The sequence below is a fragment of the Coregonus clupeaformis genome, chromosome 15, assembly GCF_020615455.1.
Source record: "Coregonus clupeaformis isolate EN_2021a chromosome 15, ASM2061545v1, whole genome shotgun sequence".
Classification (NCBI taxonomy): domain Eukaryota; kingdom Metazoa; phylum Chordata; class Actinopteri; order Salmoniformes; family Salmonidae; genus Coregonus; species Coregonus clupeaformis.
This window is the reverse complement of record NC_059206.1, coordinates 51737923-51759131: the sequence shown is the minus strand read 5'-3', so window position 1 is coordinate 51759131 and position 21209 is coordinate 51737923. Positions and strand designations below refer to the sequence as shown.

General features: G+C 43.5%; 1 protein-coding gene across 2 annotated transcripts in view; it reads right to left on the bottom strand.

The window, feature by feature from the left end:
- sardh (sarcosine dehydrogenase) overlaps positions 1-21209 on the bottom strand; it is an 87045-nt gene that overhangs the window by 40518 nt on the left and 25318 nt on the right. For both annotated transcript variants that reach the window (XM_041899010.2, XM_041899012.2), the window contains exons 8-10: positions 14282-14386; positions 10038-10167; positions 5300-5386 (exon numbers count right to left, since the gene is read on the bottom strand). In XM_041899010.2, the coding sequence (XP_041754944.1) occupies positions 5300-5386; positions 10038-10167; positions 14282-14386 (322 nt within the window). The remainder of the gene's footprint in view (positions 1-5299; positions 5387-10037; positions 10168-14281; positions 14387-21209) is intronic.

Sequence of the window (21209 nt, the reverse complement as noted above, 5' to 3'; positions counted from 1 at the left end):
ATACTTTAAAGTGCTACTTCAAGTAGTTTTTTGGGGTATCTGTACATTACTATTTATATTTTTGACAACTTTTACTTTTACTCCACTACATTCCTAAAGAAAATAATGTACTTTTTACTCCATACATTTTCCCTGACACCCAAAAGTACTCGGTACATTTTGAATGCTTAGCTGGACAGGAAAATGGTCCAATTCACACACTTATCAAGAGAACATCACTGGTCATCCCGACTGCCTCTGATCTGACGGACTCACTAAACACAAATGCTTTGTTTGTAAATTATTTCTGAGTGTGCCTCTAGCTTTCCGCAATAAAAAAAACTAGAAAACCGTGCTGCCTGGTTTGCCTAATATAAGGAATTTGAAATTATTTAAACTTTTACTTTTGATACTTAAGTATATTTAAAACCAAATACTTTTACTCAAGTAGTATTTTACTGGGTGACATTCACTTTTACTTGAGTCATTTTCTATTAACGTGTCTTTACTTTTACTCAAGTATGACAATTGGGTACTTTTTCCCAATGTTCCTTAACTCCAAAGACAGCTGGAGAGGTATGGGTTGGGTAAAGTTATCTGGGCAGGTTAGAGGTCAGAAAAACTTCAGCTCTCAGAGAGTGTTTGGTATGGTGCTGCCTCTGAAATATTCCACAGGAATATTCCAGGAAGGTGCGCATACAAGTCAGTTCATGGACTGCTGATGTTGTTGACAAATAACACAAAAAGGGGCATCATGGGAGCAAAACAGATTGACTCGAGTTAGAAGCAGCAGCATAGCTTTGTTGTTAGTTGTTTATATTTGTGTGAGGATGGCATGGCATGACCCAGGGTGCCAACACGGTACACCGTGACTCAATCAGCCTGGCCCACACAGCCTTCTGCTTTAGCACAAAGAAAGGGAGGGAGGGGACCAAAAGCGAGCGACGGGGGCCGACTGTTCTCGGTTCTCCTTTCAAAAGCAGCCTCAATCACTGCCGGTATTTCTGTAAATGTCAGAGGAGATGAGAGGGTGTTTGTAGTGTGAGGAGAGAGAGAGAGGAGAGAGGAAAGAGAGAGAAGGAAAAAGGGAAAAATGGAAAGAGGGAGAGAAAGAGAGAAAGGACAGAGAGAGAGAGAGAGAGAGAGAGAGAGAGAGAGAGGAGGGATGGAGGCAGAGGAGAGACAGACGAGAGAGAGAGGAGCGAGAAAGATTAAGAGGGAGAGAGACATTACTGTCTGGTTGTTCACTTCACAGGGAGAGTCTGCTCAGCCAAGAGGGATCACGTCACCCCCAGCAGGTGTCTCACAGCGGGGGAGGAGGGGGAAGACTGGGAGGAGGAACCACACCCACACGATGAACCGGGAAACCAAAGCACTCTGGGATTTCTAAGTTGACGTTCGCGCCGATGTTCCAGTCTCGTTCGCTCCAGCATCGACAGAGACAGACAGTGTCTTGGGAGAGCTCCTCCTCTATCCCTCCTCCCCCTCTTCATCCCTCTATCCCCCCTCCCCCCCCCTCTGCATCCCTCTATCCCCCCACCCAAGCAGGCCCAGCCCTGAGCGACAGCAGTGGAGGACGAGCCAAGTGATGAGAGATGGGAGGAGAGGAGGAGCCAGCAGGGAAGGAAGACGCAGGCCGTGTGATGGCCTCCTCGAAACTAGGCTACACGCACATCTCCATACACACTTGCACACATACACAAAAACACCCACCCACCAAACCACACAAGGCGGTACAGAAAAACGCAAACATTCAGACACAGGCAAAGCACACTGAAGGAGATTCCAAAAGGCCCTTAGAAGGCAAAACCTTAGCAGACAAATATTCCCTCAGAGGAGTATGTGTGTATGTGGAGTGTGTTGAGAGGATGCTTCACCATGAGAAGTGGAACTGCAACGATCTCAGTGTAGTCAACCGTGTCCTCCACAGTGTCTCTTCCTCATCTCCTTCCCTTAATCTGCACTGATCTGATCTACACAGACAGGCCAGACTGGGGAAAGAAAATGTCCTATCATAATGCTTTGTCATTAGAGATCAGTGCAGATAAGAGAGAGAAAAGGTGACCGGTAATCTATCCCCAAAAAAAATTTCAAAAATATTCTACAAGGCTAAACACAACAGAGGTAGAACAGTACATTGGCTGGCTTGGCCAGGGACTGACATAATAATGGGGGATATGTAAGGTGGAGGTGTGAGGAAGGGGAAGCAAGGTGAGACAGGGGTTGAGGGGTGCAGGATTGACCTGTGGTGTGTGTGTGGGGGGGGGGGGACAGAGAGAGAAACACAGAGAGAGAGGTGACATGAAGGAGGGGGGAAAGTGGTGCAGAACTAGTGACCTGGCCTTAGGGCACACACAGACAGACAGTGAGCCAATCCAAAATGATCCACTAAACCCTACAACCTATGCACTTGTTGAGATCTGAGAGGATTGGATTGGTATAAGCAACATAGGGAAACTAGCCTATCAGAGGGCAATATGGAGCCAGATTGATTACACCTGAACTCCACAAGTGCATAGGTTCCAGGGCTTATGGGAGGATTTGGGATTGGGCCACAGCTGGTAGGGAGGGAAAGGGGGAGTGGGGGAAGGTGACACAGAGAGGGTAACCCAGCGTTGGGGACATGTGTTCAGGGACAGCCACATCAGGCTACGTCAGCACAACACTAGAGGACAGAGTACTAGAACCACTCTACGCCACGGTCGACTGCTGCCTCTGGGCTCAGCGTCTTTCGCACCATTCGCTCCCCTCCTTCTTTTGTTCTCTCCCTCTCAATCTCTTTCTGTCCCTGCCCGTCTATTTCCCTGTCCCACTCCCCGCTCTGTCTTTCTCCTCCCCCCTTCCATCTTCCCCCTCTTTAAAAGGCTTCTGGTAAAAGGAAGGCTATTGTGTGAGTGAGTGAGCTGTATAGAAAATGTATAAAACCCCAGCTGAGCCAGCAGGCAAAAAGGCCATGGTTACGTTCCAAATGGCACCCTATTCCCTAAAGGCCCTGGTCAAAAGTAGGGCACTATAAAGGGGATACGGTGCCATTTGGGACACATACCATGTGTTAAGTGTGTAAATGAATCAGACACAGCGGTACTCTGTGTGTGTGTGGAGAGGGAGAGGCATGACATTTTTTGCAGAGAGAGAGAGAGAGAGAGAGAGAGAGAGAGAGAGAGAGAGAGACTGAGCAGAGCAGGCAGCATCACTCAGAGACCGTAGCTGGCGGTGTAAGTAGCTGATCTGCCATGAACAGGGTCAGAGTTTAACCTCCCATGATGCATTGATCTTTGGGGGATGGACTAATGAAGTGTGACACAGGAGCACCCGTGTGTGGTCTCTCTGGACTCAGTGGTCCACGTAGTTTGGGTTCACTATAGGTTAGTTTAGAGTGAAACGTAAGTGTTTGTTGGTGTGTGCTGGCAAGCATATAGTGGTTCCATTAATGTTTAAACAGCTGTAACATACATCCATGACATGTACAGTTGAAGTCGGAAAACTGTCATTAAAACTCGTTTTTCAACCACTCCACAAATGTCTTGTTAACAAACTATAGTTTTGGCAAGTCGGTTAGGACATCTACTTTCTGCATGACACACGTAATTTTTCCAACAATTGTTTACAGAGAGATGATTTCAATTATAACTCACTGTATCACAATTTCAGTGGGTCAGAAGTTTACATACACTAAGTTGACGGTGCCTTTAAAAAGCTTGGTAAATTCCAGAAAATGTTGTCATGGCTTTAGAAACTTCTGATAGGCTAATTGACATAATTTGAGTCAATTGGAGGTGTACCTGTGGATGTATTTCAAGGCCTACCTTCAAACTCAGTGCCTCTTTGCTTGACATCATGGGAAAATCAAATGAAATCAGCCAAGTCCTCAGAAAAAGAATTGCAGACCTCCACAGGTCTGGTTCATCCTTGGGAGTAATTTCCAAATGCCTGAAGGTACCACGTTCATCTGTACAAACAATAGTACGCAAGTATAAACACCATGGGACCACGCAGCCGTCATACCGCTCAGGAAGGAGACGCGTTCTGTCTCCTAGAGATGAACGTACTTTGGTGCAAAAAGTGCAAATCAATCCCAGAACAATAGCAAAGGACCTTGTGAAGATGCTGGAGGAAACCGGTACAAAAGTATCAATATCCACAGTAAACCGAGTCCTATATCGACATAACCTGAAAGGCCACTCAGCAAGGAAGAAGCCACTGCTCCAAAACCGCCATAAAAAAGCCAGACTACGTTTTGCAACTACACATGGGGACAAAGATCGTACTTTTTGGAGAAATGTCCTCTGGTCTGATGAAACAAAAATAGAACTGTTTGGCCATAATGACCATCGTTATGTTTGGAGGAAAAAGGGGGTTGCTTGCAAGCCGAAGAACACAATCCCAACCGTGAAGGACAGGGGTGGCAGCATCATGCTGTGGGGGTGCTTTGCTGCAGGAGGGACTGGTGAACTTCACAAAATAGATGGCATCATGAGGAAGGAAATTTATGTGGATATATTGAAGCAGCATCTCAAGACATCAGTCAGGAAGTTAAAGCTTGGTCGCAAATGGGTCTTCCAAATGGACAATGACCCCAAGCATACTTCCAAAGTTGTGGCAAAATGGCTTAAGGACAACAAAGTAAAGGTATTGCAGTGGCCATCACAAAGCCCTGACCTCAATCATATAGAACATTTGTGGGCAGAACTGAAAAAGCGTGTGCGAGCAAGGAGGCCTACAAACCTGACTCAGTTACACCAGCTCTGTCAGGAGGAATGGGCCAAATTTCACCCAACTTATTGTGGGAAGCTTGTGGAAGGCTACCCGAAACGTTTGACCCAAGTTAAGGGCAATTTAAAGGCAATGCTACCAAATACTAATTGAGTGTATGTAAACTTCTGACCCACTGGGAATGTGATGAAAGAAATAAAAAGCTGAAATAAATTATTCTCTCTACTATTATTCTGACATTTCACATTCTTAAAATAAAGTGGAGATTCTAACTGACCTAAGACAGGGAATTTGTCCTAGGATTAAATGTCGGGAATTGTGAAAAACTGAGTTTAAATGTATTTGGCTAAGGTGTATGTAAACTTCCGACTTCAACTGTACATCCCATATAACCACCATTCACCCAAACATCCACTCCTCCCTCTGGCCTCGTTCCTGCACTGCAGCTGACCCTGTGCTTCCACCCCTCGGGTGTGTGTGTCTTGGGGTGTTGGGTTAAAAGCAAAATGAAATTTCCGTGGACTGTACGGAAAATAGATCAATAATGTATTCTTCTTGGTTCCTCCAATACTCACATGCACTGTGTGTGTGTGTTAGAGTCACTCACCTGCACTGTTGAAGCCGCAGCCCAGGAAGAATCCCCTGACCTCTGGAGCCTCACCCATCAGGGGCTTGTGGTCCGCTGTGAATGATTCTGGGTAAAAAAAGATACACGTAGTGTTAAGGGACCTTTCCATCCATTCTGAAACACCACCAGAGCCATGTACAGTATAGTGATACATCTATGGCTCTGGTCACCACTATGTGAATATCTACAGTCTCTAGAGTCTAATCTATTCACAATGCTGAAGACAAGGCATTTTTAATAAATTAAATAAATAAATAATCGAATTACAATTAAGTATTACCTCCCCCCCCACCCACCCCACCCCCAAACATGTCTTATCCACTCTTGGTTAGTTGAGCCAAACGCTACTCGACTATGACCTCCATCTCACCACACAGACCGACGTAATCGAGAGAGAGAACATTAAGAGGGTAAGGAAAGAGAGAGCGGTGGCAGATGGGAGATCTGAACACACCTTTGCCATTATTCCACATGAGGGATAATTACTAGAGTATGAGAGCACCCAGAGCTCTCCTCTCCAATAAGTAGGGCGTCTCACAGAACAGAACAGGGCAGAATAGCATCACAGCTTACGCATAGCTCCTCAAACTAAGGTACCTTAAGGCAAATAGGTGACCTTCCCACTCACTTTCAGGCTTTCACCCAAGGTCAGATTTCACTGGGACCCTTAGTAAGAAATCAAGTCTGAGGTAGGCGTCGCTCACATCCACACTGGCCTCTCTAGGGAGACGTGTAACTGCCTATAAGGTATTAATTCGCCACTAAGAAACAAACACACAGAAATAACAGGCTTTTGTTTGTTTTGTAGTGGTGAGCGACAACCCTGAGCGACACAACCCTTTCACTGGGGAGTTAGCAGCCATGCTGGCTTAAAAACAAAACATAAATGTGTATTTTGTACATACATTAAGTAGCACATAAAAACACGCGCATGAATGGGCACATGCAGAGGTCCAGAAGGAGTGCTCATGAATACAGACGTGCACTAGGGGAGTGAACGTTTAGATGTTAAAAATGTTTAAAAGGGATACTTCAGGATTAGTTTCGCAAACCAATGCTAACTAGCATTAGCGCAATGACTGGAAGTCTATGGGTATCTGCTAGCATCCTCTCATCATGTCCATTTTCAGTGAGTCAGGACCAGACAGATGAAAGTTAACAAACCAGCATGATTCTAACAGATGCTGATTAAACACTGGTCAGGATCAATTCAATCCCACCACTGACTGATAGAGAGACAGAAAGACAGAAGAGAAAGAGATTGTGAGAGCGAGCGAGACAGAGAGAGCGAGCGAGACAGAGAGAGAGACAGACAGACACCACGGGACTTAAGTGTGAGTGAGGATGCCTGGAGATCCAGTCTACCGCTAGTGTGAAACCACCAGACAACCAGGTAGGTCTTTCACCAGTCTCTTACCAGTCGATCGCCTCTCTTCCCCAAAGTCACACAGTTTTTCACACCTGTCAGCTCTCATGAGAGCTGAGGGACTGTATTCCCTGGACTCACAGAGTCCATAGACTCAAGCCTCTCACGGGCAACGGGCCTTGACCAGTGATATCCTCCTGTCTCAGAGACACCAACCTCGGTCAGTTCAGACACACAGTCTGTCCCAAGTCACCAGACTACGGTCAAAGTTCAACACTGATCCAAATGAGAGGCCACAGGACAGATATGAGGAATACAAATATGACAGAGGGGAACTATTGGGGTTAGCTGTAGGTGGGGGGTTAAAATAGAGAGAGAGAGAGAGAGAGAGAGATGTGGCAAATATCTGTGGAGGACTGTATATTAAATGAGTGTTGATGTCTGTCAGCGTTTGTAATTGCGTGTGAAAGAATGTTGTATAACAAATCATTGTTTGTCTTTTAGGAGTGTCTGAATTTTAATACAGTGCCTTCAGAAAGTATTCATACCCCTTTACCTACTGCACATTTTGTTGTGTTACAGAGAATTCAAAATTGATGAAATTGTAGTTTTTTTGTTCACATTTATTGAAAATGAAATACAGAAATCTCGTTTACATAATTCTTCACACCCCTGAGTAAATGCATGTTATAATCACCTTTGGCAGTGATTACAGCTGTGAGTCTTTCTGGGTAAGTCTAAGAGCTTTGCACACCTGGATTGTACAATATTTGCACTTTTTTTTTTTTTTATCCATCAAGCTCTATCAAGTTGGTTGTTCATTATTGCTAGACAGCCATTTTCAAGTCTTGCCATAGATTTTCAAGCCGATTTATGTCAAAACTGTAACTAGGCCACTCAGGAACATTCAATGTCAGTTGGGTAAGCAACTCCAGTGTATACAGTGCATTCGGAAAGTATTTAAACCCCTTAACTTTTCCACATTTAGTTATGTTACATTATTCTAAAATTGATTAAATTGTTCCCCCCCCCCATCAATCTAATCTACACACAATACCCAATAATGACAAAAATAAAAATTAAGGGTTTTAGAATTTTTTGCAAAGGTATTAAAAATAAAAAAACGGAAATATCACATTTACATAAGTACATTTGTTGAAGCACCTTTGGCAGCGATTACAGCCTTGAGTCTTCTTGGGTATGACGCTACAAGCTTGGCACACCTGTATTTGGGGAGTTTCTCCCATTCTTCTCTGCAGATCCTCTCAAGCTCTGTCAGGTTGGATGGGGAGTGTCGCTGCACAGCTATTTCCAGGTCTCTCCAGAGATGTTCGATTGGGTTCAAGTCCGGGCTCTGGCTGGTCCACTCAAGGACAATCAGAGACTAGTCCCAAAGCCACTCCTGTTTTTTCTTGGCTGTGTGCTTAGGGTCGTTGTCCTGTTGGATGATGAACTTCGCCCCAGTCTGAGGTTCTGAGCACTCTGGAGCAGGTTTTCATCAAGGATCTCTGTACTTTGCTCTGTTCATCTTTGCCTCTATCCTGACTAGTCTCCCAGTCCCTGCCACTGGAAAATATCCCCACAGCATGCTGCCACCACCATGTTTCACCGTAGGGATGTTATTGGCCAGGTGATGAGCAGTATCTGGTTTCCTCCAGATGTGACACTTGGCATTCAGGCCAAAGAGTTCCATCTTGGTTTCATCAGACCAGAGAATCTTATTTCTCATGGTCGGAGAGACCTTTAGGTGCCTTTTGGCAAACTCCAAGCGGGCTGTCATGTGCCTTTTACTGAGAAGTGGCTTCCGTCTAGCCACTCTACCATAAAGGCCTGATTGGTGGAGTGCTGCAGAGTTGCTTGTCCTTCTGGAAGGTTCTCCCATCTCCACAGAGGAACTCGGGTTCTTGGTCACCTCCCTGACCAAGGCCCTTCTCCCCCGATTGCTCAGTTTGGCCAGGCGGCCAGCTCTAGGAAGAGTCTTGGTGGTTCCAAACTTCTTCCATTTAAGAATGATGGAGGCCACTGTGTTCTTGGGGACCTTCAATGCTGGAGAAATGTTTTGGTACCCTTCCCCAGATCTGTGCCTTGACACAATCCTGTCTCGGAGCTCTACGGACAATTCCTTCGACCTCATGGCTTGGTTTTTGCTCTGACATGCACTGTCAACTGTGGGACCTTATACAGACAGGTGTGTGCGCGCCTTTCTAAATAATGTCCAATCAATTGAATTTACCACAGGTGGACTCCAATCAAGTTGTAGAAACATGAACAATGATCAATGGAAACAGGACGCACCTGAGCTCAATTTCGAGTGTCATAGCAAAGGGTCTGAATACTTATGTAAATAAGACATTTGTTTTTTTGTTTTTTATATGCCAAAAATTCTAAAAACCTGTTTTCGCTTTGTCATTATGGGGTATTGTGTGTAGATTGATGAGGAAAATAATTATTTTCATCCATTTTAGAATAAGGCTGTAACATAACAAAATAAGGAAAAGTGAAGGTCTGAAAATTTTCCGAATATAATGTATTTGGCCATGTGTTTTAGGTTATTGTCCTGCTGAAAGGTGAATTTGTCTCCCAGTGACTAACTGTTTTACAGTGAAATCCCTGAGCGGTTTCCTTCCTCTCCGGCAACTGAGTTAGGAAGGACGCCTGTATCTTTGTGGTGACTGGGTGTATTGATACACCATCCAAAGTGTAATTAATAACTTCACCATGCTCAAAGGGATATTCAATTTCTGCTTTTTTTATTAATTTTTTTTATCTACCAATAGATGCCCTTCTTTGTGAGGCATTGGGAAAACCTCCCTAGTCTTTGTGGTTGAATCTGTGTTTGAAATTCACTGCTTGACTAAGGGAACTTACAGATAATTGTACAATATGTCTGGGGTACAGAGATGAGGTAGTCATTCCAAAATCATCTTATTAACACCATTATTGCACACAGAGTGAGTCCATGCAACTTATTATGTGACTTGTTATGCACATTTTTACTCCTGAACTTATTTAGGTTTGCCATAACAAAGGGGTTGAATACTTATTGACTCAAGACATTTCAGCATTTCATTTTTTTATTAGTGTGTAAACATTTCTAAAAACATAATTCCACTTTGACATTGTGGGGTATTGTGTGTAGGCAGTGCCAAAATCTCAATTAAACACAACAAAATGTGGAAAAGGTCAAGGGGTGTGAATACTTTCTGAAGGCACTGTAAATTACTGACTGAGGGAGTGATTATGGGAGTGTGAACCATATCAGTGTGTGTGTGTGTGTGTGTGTGTGTGTGTGTGTGTGTGTGTGTGTGTGTGTGTGTGTGTGTGTGTGTACACAGTACTGTAGGTCCCTACCTGGTCCACAGACAGTGGATTTGATGCCAGTCTGCTCCAGAGCGGGGACTCTGTTGATAGCTCCCGCTATGTGCTGCATAAACACATCCCAGTCCAGGTCAAACAGGCTGAAGGCAAACTTATCAGACACCTGCAACACAAAGACACACAAGAACCAAAACATATTAGACACCTGCAACACAAGGACAACAACCAAAAGTGTTTAATCAACCAAACTTATCAGACACCTGCAACTAGTGCTGAGCTATTAGCCAACATTTTTGTTATTTTTAGTTTTTTAAACAACTAATTGACTGATGTCGGTTCAATTACTCGAATTCCATTTAGTATTTTTTTTTCCTTCTGTGAGCTCAACGCATCGTTTCTCTAAGAAGCATGGAGCAGCTCACTTAAGAACGACATTGGTAGCCAGTAGGGTAGAAAGACGTTTAAACGTATATTTACCAGTAAATGCTAACTAAGGCAACAATGGGTATGTAAACCAGGTATTGAAAAAGTTGATATCATGATGATTTGTATAATTCGGGAGGGCATTTGTTTGCAAACTCTACTTTCACATGTAGGACATTGTACAGTAGTACAGAAACACCCTAGCCAAACTGTCTCCTGCTAGGTGTGCAATTGAATTAAAGGGCAACTACGACCTCCCCAAAATATATATTTTAGATTTTTCCCATACTTCAAATGGTCTCTTGATGTGGTTTAAGCATTGTTGTGGACTTAAAACTATTTTTTTTTAAATGTAAAAGACAGTGTGATTTTGAGAGTGAAAACCAAAAATATCTAGAGGAAATCATAGGAGGGCTGGCCATTTGGGAATTTTTGGGCAAAATTAGAGCATACCCACTTCACCAGGCACCATTACACCACTGCTTGAAAGGAAATAATAAAGTTATATACACAACAACTGAAATATTATATTAAAGTAATGTGAATAAATAAAGGTTAATAAGTGATTAGCCGTAATGATCAGTCACCATCAGGCCTTTATTAATTGTTTTATTCTGTGTTGTTAGAGCATTCAGACAATGCATAATAAAAATTGAAAAACGTGACTATTTTTCAAAAACTGAACCCGAACCGACCTCTAAAAGCACTAATCGCTCAGCACTACCTGCAACAAAAGGACACACAACAACCCACCAGTGTTAACCAAGGACACAACAACCAACCAGTGTTACTGTTAACACCACCACGGCCTCAACAATGCTGCACTGCACTTGTGCAATCTTCAAAAGACACTGCTTTCGCAAACACTTAGTACAAATAGGTGCACAGTTATGGAAGCGCACACACCGTTCATCCCATCTTTCAAACATCACACAGGGAGACAGAGAGAGAGATGATGCAGAATACTCCGCGAAACAGTGTGAATATGCCACAGTGGATGGACTGATGCTCTAAAGCAGGGGTGTCAAAGTCAAATGGACGGAGGGCCAAATAAAAAATTTAGCTACAAGCCGAGGGCCGGACTGTTCGAATGTTCATTGAAAATTTTTTAAATGACGCATATAGTCTAGTGAACCTAATTGAACCTACTGAAAACCTAACAAATATATTCCAATATGATCAGATAAATAAAGCAATATTTTCTTATGGCTCTGTCAGTAATCTTTAATTTTCAACAGACACAAAAGACAAATTTCCTTTATATAAAAATCCCCATAACATGAACATTAAATGAAAGAAACCGGTATTCAAGGCACCATCAGTAGCCTATATTTTCTATTTTAGCAAAAGTGGGCTAAATTTACTTCAAAGAAAAAACAATAATAGCAATTTTCTATCATCCACTCAACTGAAATATTTTTAAAATATAATTGGATTGAAATACAATAAAATAAAGTGCAAAAATCTATTAATCAAAAACAACACTTTGTTTAAGGAGAAGTAACATGCAGTGAAAACAAATATTAAACTTTAACTTTTAAACTTGAACTGAGTAAAAACTCTAAATATGTGATTGCACAGTAATGTTCACTTGTTTGAGGTTGAGGGTGATACTTGGTGGTGTCCCATCTTTTCCACAAGTTCATCAATGTTCGGGGAGTAGGCTCTGAGCTGAGGAAATCCTCAGAATTGAGTGGAGGTGTTCAGCAGTAAGTCGACTTCTGTGTGATGTTTTGTTCAGGTTCATCAAAGAAAACAGTTGTTCACACAGGTATGTGCTGCCAAACATAGACAACGTTTGAGCAGCCTGGATGCGCAGCTGGGGCATTGTGTCGGGGAGGAAACGTTTTTGATGAAATCCCCCTCCGTAAATGGCCGGGCTGATTTAGCGATCTCTTCTGCCAAAATAAAACTGGCCTTGACAGCAGCCTGGCCTTGTGATTTGGCTTTTTTGAACAGAGCCTGTCGAGATTTGAGGCCTCGTTTTAATTCCTCTGCCTTTTGTAGCCTTTGTTCCATGTCCATATTCTTGTTTTTGTCCGCGTGTTTCGTTTCATAATGTCGTCTCAGATTATACTCTTTCAGTACCGCCACACTTTCTCCACACAGAAGACACACAGGTTTTCCAGCTACCTCCGTGAACATATACTCCGACTCCCACCTTGTTTGAAACCCCCGGTTCTCAGTGTCCACCTTCCGTTTTGCCATTTTTGATGGGTATCTGAAAGTTAATTTTACTGTGATGCTGACGACTGCTGTGCCAATAAATATTGAAATGAAGCAGCCTACTGCTCGGTGCGTCACCGTTGCATTGTGGGAAATGTAGTATTGGTGCGTGTAAAAGATCTGCGGGCTGCCGGCTTGCTGCGGTCTGCGGGCCGGTTCTAATAATAAATCAAGATCATCCCAGGGGCCGTAAAAAACCTTCTCGCGGGCCGGATGTGGCCCGCGGGCCTTGACTCTGACATATGTGCTCTAAAGAGTACAAAGGGATCAAGTTAAAAAAAATAAAAAAAGGTTGGAGGCTGCAGGGCCAGCCAGGTAACGGTGACCTTTTCCTGCAAGAATGCACGCACGCACACACAGTGATTTTCCGTCACAACGGCCCCTCATTACCAGTCGAGCCCTGGCCCCTAGGGAGCTCACAACACCAGATTCAACTTGGAACTCCTCCTCTTAAACTTCGCCAACATATCGTTCCACAGACCCAGCTTCTCTCTCTGTACTAAATGCATTTTCATTTTCTCACGTTGTTTCACACTCTTGAAAGCTGGTGCTGACAGAGCAGAAAGGACAAAAACATTCCTTTATCCGGTTGAGGTGTTAGGTAATTTAGCGCTGTTCAATTGTTTGGCTAGATGTGAATGTTAAATGAGCTTGTGTGATGTGGTCTCTGCTTCACAGTTGGGGGTCAGAAGTGATTCTGGCGGGTGTGTGTTTGTGTACAGTAATTCCAGACTGAACAGGACCACACCAACTGAGCATGCTCCACAGAGAGGAGTGAGGGCATATTGACATCGAGTCAGTCAGAGCCGGTTTGCACCGACAGAACACGACACACACTCCAGCTAGACCAGCACATGCGCACACACACAAACAAACACACTCGCAGATCTCAATCTGTGTCCTGTTGTAACCTCATATGAGGCTGCATACCCCCTAGCTAAAAGAGAGCGAGCGAGAGAGAGAATAAGACTGTAGTAGAGCCACAGACACTCAGCAGCTGGTGAAGTAATGAGTGTGTCTGTGCTTATCTGTGTGCGTGTGTATCCTGCTGGATCTTCTCCTCAGGCTATGTGAGTAGGGAGCGGATACAACAATCCACTGACACACCAGAGGAAGAGAGCATGCAATTAACTGGCCTGTGAAAGTGAGACAAAGACAAGCAGCATGCCTCTCTGCAAGCTTCACTGCACCTCACAACACACACACAAACACACACAGAGAGACATGCAATACAAGCAAACAACCACACAAACACAGATACACGCCACATGCATAAACATAAAGATTCTCACAGATAGAGGTCAAATACTGTATACACAGTCACTCACACAAGCACCCATACAGTACACAACACCAAGTACCATACAAATCAATACACACAAACCACAGGAGGCTGCTGAGGGGAGAACGGCTCATAATAATGGCCGGAACGGAGCAAATGGAATGGCAAACACCTGGAAACCATGTGTTTGATGTATTTGATACTATTCCACCGATTCTGCTCCAGTTATTACCACAAACCTGTTCTCCCCAATTAAGGTGCCACCAACCTCCTGTGTCACAAACACAATGACATCATGTTCACAGTATGTCAACACAGTGAGAACACACACACACACACACATTACCTTGTCCCAGAAGACAGGGTTCTGTTCGTAACCCCCCACGGAGAGGGCATCGCCTTGGAGGCGAAGGTAGACAGATGCATCATGGTCCCTCACATTGGGCATGTTCTAGAAGGGTAGCAGGAAGAGAGACATTCTTTAGATCTACAAACTGTATACTCCTAACAGATCACAGGCACAATGATAATCTTAGAATATACACAAATAAACACAGTAGACCTAGCCTACTAGGTATACTTGGGTTTCACATATAACACTTAACAACACAAAAGGACAGGACGACATGTCATAGACATGAGTAGCATTAGCCTAGAGCAGGACTCCCCCAGTAGATCAGCGATCATCAGGCTCCTAAACAGAGTTCTGGGCGGTCTTGTAGTTACGGCTCATCAGACTTACCCGATAATAGTTCATCAAGGACATGACCAGCAGCAGAGAGGAGCAACGGCATGCGGTGTCCTCTTCCACTGTACTGATTATGGTCTAGAACTTGTCCCTCTCGATGACAGAAGTAGCTAGCTAGCCTCTCTCTCCCACCCCATACAGAACCAATCAGTCTATACAATAGAGAACAGACATCAGACGATATGAATCAGACGGAAGGTCACTACTGACCCACTAGTAGGGCAGAAGGTTCAAAATCACTGGCTGGCTGACTAGTGGCAGTTTCATCTCCATGGATACCGGGGCAAAACATAATAGTATGCCCAGCTGAGATGCAGATGAAAAACGCTACAAAACTACCCAAAAGTCCACTAGTTGGCCAATTGCTGTAGCCAGGTCTACCATTCCAATGCACTTTACAAAAATGTTTAGCCATAAGAAAAAAGACAACAATGATTAAAAAAGTATATATTATTATAATAATAATAATAATAATAATAATAATAATAATAATAATAATAATAATATGGTCCTCTGTAGCTCAATTGGTAGAGCATAGCGCTTGTAACGCCAGGGTAGTGGGTTCGATCCCCGGGACCACCCATACGTAAAAATGTATGCACACATGACTGTAAGTCGCTTTGGATAAAAGCGTCTGCTAAATGGCATATTATTATTATAAAAATAAAATACACACAAGACGGAGACTGAACTGACACCACCAGAAAATACTAAATTAAAACCTATAAACACATCGAATACACAGTATAAATATATATCAAGCTAACTGTGTGAATGAATACCAGTTGAAATGCTGACTCATGTTTTTCGATACATCTTTCCTCCATTTCTGCTTTGAATTCCCAGTGAACAAAACATTACAGTACATTTTTTTTTTAAAGCATTGACCTTTGTGGGACTATTTTGTCCCAATGTGTTCCTGTCCTGTTGAAACAATACGGAAAACAGTCTGTTGCAAGTTACTGGAGGGCACAAATCAAACAGTTGGCATTCTCTTCTCTTTGCTGTCTAAAGCCTGTCTTTAGCTATAGGTGATAGACTGGTGTGTGTAGAACAGATCAATATGAGGCTGGCCTTGCAAACACACGCCATTTTCCAGTCTGCAGTAGATTGAGGCGTTTGACCTGACAGGTTACTTAACCACTAGACCTCTGTGTCTGTATGTCAGTGTGCATGCGTGTGTTTCACAGGGCAGATTCACAGGTTCGGTTGTGTTTTTGCAGCGTGCTGTGTAATGTTTGCTCTACGTTGCATAAAGCAGAAGGAGTACGTTTTTTCAGTGTACGTCTCAGCCTCAGGCCTTCAGGGCACACACACAGTTCTGATGATGTCTGTTTCGTTCTCCAGACCCCTGTCAGATGTCCCGATAATTTTCTGGTCATGCATCTTGTAGTACGAGCAGTGCTAAAATGCAATTGGGAGGGACTACTGACAATATCCAATGAACACTCAGCATGTCAGACAAAAACAATGAGTGGTGGGCACGTTTTGCATCGGGTGAAAGTTGATTGCATTAGTTTTGCAACCGGGCTGCCTCCTGGGTGTGAGCCAGGTTCCCCGTTCAAAACCCACAGCGAAGTCGGCTCAAAACAAAAAGTGACATAATTAAGCACGTGGAGTAATGAGTAGGATTCTGTGTTCACATGCAAAAGTGATTGCTTTTGATAAAAACGCTTTATCTGCCTTCCTAATTAACACTAGTTTGAAAATTCTAACATATTTAATGGAAAATATGTTTCTAGACAATGCACCATGCTGCCGTGTTGACAACATGACCGAAAGGCGCAGATTACTGTTTGATTTGAGAAGGACGCTCCTCGCTCACGGCTTTTGCCCTTTCACGTCACGGGCCATAGACCGGTACCCCACGGCTCAGCATTACTGAATCCGCCCAATGATGGCGAAGAGGAAAGCAACAGCACGTATCGTTCTTACTCTTCTCAACGAGCAGCGGGTGCTGCCGTGGGCCCCACCCTGGGCCCCACCCCCCTTTTCCCCTACCCCATTTCCCCCCACCCCCGTCCCAAAGCACTCCCAGTCCTCGCACAGCAGTCCCTCCCAGCTGCAGGCAGAGCAGGAGATGTTCACCCCTCCGCGTCCAGACTGCAAATGAATTTCGCATGCGGGAAGCCCCCCGCTGGCTGATCCCGCCCTGGCTTACATTCAGGGCGGGATGTAAATGTAAAATGTCCTTTGTCTAAAATAAATCACTGCATTTGACTCACACAGCCTCAGTCACTTACTCATCTCGTCCACTGTGTGTGTGCCTCTCTGTGACATAAGCTAAACATCTAGCTGGCTAGCTCATCATGTCTCAGTCTAAACTGTACAGAAAGGAGTGGGAATCAAACCCTAAATTCAAAGGCTGGTTGAAGCCATTTATTGGAGATGATACACGGGCATACTGCCTGTATTGTAAAGGCTGATTTCTACGCCAAACTTAGTGATGTAAAAAAAACACATGGACAACTCAAAAACATACTCAAAAGACAAAGCCTTTTAACAGTTCCACCCAAAACAAGCTGCCATTTATGGTTTTAAAAAATTGACTCTGCAAAAAAGGCTGAGGTCACCATGGCATTAGCTATCGCTGAACACTGTTCCATGCTGGCATGTGATCACATTGGAGAAGCATGTAGAGCTGCTTTCTCAGACTCCACTGCTGCTACCCACTTCAAAATGCACAGGACAAAGTGCACAAAATGATTAATGTTCTAGCAACATACTTTCTGAAAAAGTTGGTCGCAGATGTGGGTGACCAGCGTTTCAGCCTCCTCCTCGATGAGTCCACGGATGTAAGTGTTTCTAAGTACCTGGGGGTTGTGATAAGGTACTTTAGTGACACCAAGCAGACAATTGTATCAACATTTCTGGGGGTTGTTGAGTTGGAGGGAGGAGATGCCAAATCTATAGCCCGTGGTGTTGTGGCTTTCCTTGAGAAGTGGTCTTAAAAAAGAGAAACTCCTGGGGATATGGACTGACAATGCCTCTTATGACGGGGATTAACAATGGGGTCCATAAAGTGCTGAAGGAGGAGTATGGCCTCAAAGATCTGGTTCTTATTCGCTGTGTGTGCCACTCTCTGCAGCTTGCTCTAAGTCATGCTTCCAATGACACCATCCCCCGTAGTGTGGAGTACTTGGTATGAGAGACATAACTGGTTTTCAGTGTCTCCAAAGCGCAGGGAGGCCTACAAGGCCATATATGAGACCATCAACTGTGGGGAGAAACCTTTACAGATAACCAAGGTATGTGCCACACGTTGGCTCTCCATTGAACCCGCAGTTTCACTCATTTTGGACCAGTGGGAGGAGCTTAGGCTGCATTTCGCAGTCACCAAGTCAGTGCTGGGTGAGGTACAGTTGGCCATCAATGCTTTTGAGGGAGAGCAAGTAGATCCTCTTAAGCTACTTGACAGCTTGGTTAGCCTGATCAAGTCTGAGCAGCAGGGTGCTGAATCCACTGGCAAATGTTGATGTACTCAAAAGGGCCAATAGATGGATACATCAGTCCCAAACCGTACCTTGGTTACCTTTTTGAGTCAAAGGAAGCTGAGCTCCACCTTGCGCCTGAGGATGAAAACAATGTCTGAAAGCGGTGTGTAGCCTTCACCATCTCCCTCACTAATGAGTTGAGGGTGAGACTGCCGGACAACATCGAAGCATTGCAGTACATAGCAGTTTTCAATGTGGAGGAAACTCTAAAGCACAATAAGAGCCCTGGAGAAATAGAAAAAATAGCCAAGCTCCTTGGCTACTCCCCTGCAGAGATAGACAAGATTGTCCAGCAATGGCATGCCATCCATCTTAGTAAATGGAATGAGACAAAATGCACACTGGGCTTCTGGAGTGAGATTTGGAAGTTCAGGGATGCAGCTGATATCAACCCGTTTCAAGAACTTGCCATGGCTGCTGTGTCTGTGTTGTCCTTGCCACACTCGAATGCTGAGGTCGAGAGAGTATTCAGCTAGATGAGTGTGGTAAAAAGCAAACTTAGAAATCGGATGTCCTTGCAGACTCTTAACTCCATCCTGTACATTCGATATGGACTGAAGCTGTCTGGTGAGGCTTGCTATGAGCACCAGCTGCCTGATAATGTTTTGCAGCTTTTTGGCACATCAGCTGCGTACTCATTTAAGTCAGCTCCCTCAGTTGCTGAACCTGCCATAGAGAGCCTTGACCAAAATGACAATGACCCACTCTTTCTGTGAGCCAGCACAGCCTGTGTGTGTGTGGATTAGGGCCAGACTAGTTACCATCGTTTTCTCACATTGCCATTGACAATTTTTTCTATTGTCTCTTTTTGGTCCATTTAGATTGTTAATGTAGATTGTATACAAAAAAAATGTTACAAATGTTATGGTTAAAAATGTTCATGTTTTACTGTGACTTGTTGTAGGCTCCTAAGTGGACCATAAGGTCAAAAAACAAAACAAACGTAAAAAAAAAAATAATACAAAATTAAGTAACTCCGCCAGAGTGTCTCTTTTGGGTCACTTTTGCCAGTCCCAAGCCCGGATAAAGGAGGGTTGGAATTGTGACATAAAAAAAAAACAAGAACCGACAGAAGAAAGTTCATTTGTAGTTCTAAACATATTTAGTGTTTTTTACTCACTTTTTGTCTCTCCCACGACGTTATTCCTCTCTCCTACAGCGTCCATCACAATTACATGCACATGGCAAATTATGCAAATTAGGTGATGACGTCATTTAGCGACTTCTAGGACAGCCAATCGCTACTTTCCTTACTGAGGAGTCGGCAACACTGGTTAGACCGATTGGTGGAGCTGTGGAGAGAACGCTGCTGCCAAATTCAATTTTACCTCTGCGTCCTACCATGACAGAAATCTAAAATATAATTTAATATTAAGTTTATATTCTGAGTCTCTTTTTCTTTATGTTTCTGCACATAATAATGTGCACACTAATAAAGCAGCTCGCTGTTCAGCATTTTTTTCCTATGACAACCGAGAAACATAGGGCAGGATCAACTAGGAAATCATTGTGTAATGTGAGCACCCACATCCTGGGGTTTAGGGTGGACGGAATGAAAGATTTGAGACCAGGAAATCGGGAAGTGTGAGCACGTCCAAGTTGTAAAGATTTTAGAAGTCGTGTAGTGTATTGTCCAGCATTAGTTGTACATTTGTTGTAATTCCTCAAGAAACTCAGACAAAAAGTCCAGGATTTTGAATATTTATTTTACGATTTACAATAAGTCCTTTGGAGGAAAGATTGTTGTCATATATTTGACATTTCTATCTAAAAGCATAACGAGAAATATTTTTATCAAAGTTGGCATATTTATTACATATTGTCCTTACCCAGCCCCAGAGCCACAGGAAGTAGGGGTGCTGAGGGTTCTGCAGCACCCCCTGAAAAATCACAATCAAATATATTAATACAAATATATATACAGTACCAGTCAAATGTTTGGAAACACCTACTAATTTGTGGGTTTATCTTTATTTTTACGTTGTAGAATAATAGTGAAGACATCAAAACTATGAATTAACACATATCGAATCATGTAGTAACCAAAAAATTGTTAAACAAATCTAAATATATTTTATATTTGAGATTCTTCAAATAGCCACCCTTTGCCTTGATGACAGCTTTGCACACTCTTGGCATTCTCTCAACCAGCTTCATGAGGTAGTCACCTGGAATGCATTTCAATTAACAGGTGTGCCTTCTTAAAGGTTAATTTGTGGAATTTCTTTCCTTCTTAGTGCGTTTGAGCCAATCAGTTGTGTTGTGAAAAGGTGGGGGGTATACAGAAGACAGCCCTATTGGGTAAAAGACAGTGTCCATATTATGGCAAGAACAGCTCAAATAAGCAAAGAGAAACGACAGTCCATTATTACTTTAAGACATGAAGGTCAGTCAATACGGAACATTTCAAGAACTTTGAAAGTTTCTTCAAGTGCAGTTGCAAAAACCATCAAGCGCTATGATGAAACTGGCTGTCGAGGACCGCCACAGGAATGGAAGACCCAGCGTTACCTCTGCTGCAGAGGATGTTCATTAGAGTTACCAGCCTCAGAAATTCAAGCCCAAATAAATGCTTCAGAGTTCAAGTCACATCAACTGTTCAGAGTGGACTGTGCAACAATTCGACCATGAAGGCCTTATTCACAAAGAAACCACTACTAAAGGACACCAATAATAAGAAGAGACCTGCTTGGGCCAAGAAATACGAACAATGGACCGGTAGAAATGTGTCCTTTGGTCTGGAGTCCAAATTGGAGATTTTTGGTTCCAACCGCCGTGTCTTTGTGAGTTCCCACCGTAAAGCATGGAGGAGGTGTTATGGTGTGGGGGTACTTTGCTGGTGACACTGTCTGTGATTTATTTAGAATTCAAGGCACACTTAACCAGCATGGCTACCACAGCATTACGCCATCCCATCTGGTTTGGGCTTAGTGGGACTATCATTTGTTTTTCAACAGGACAATGACCCAACACACCTCCAGGCTGTGTAAGGGCTATTTTACCAAGAAGGAGAGTGATGGAGTGCTTCATCA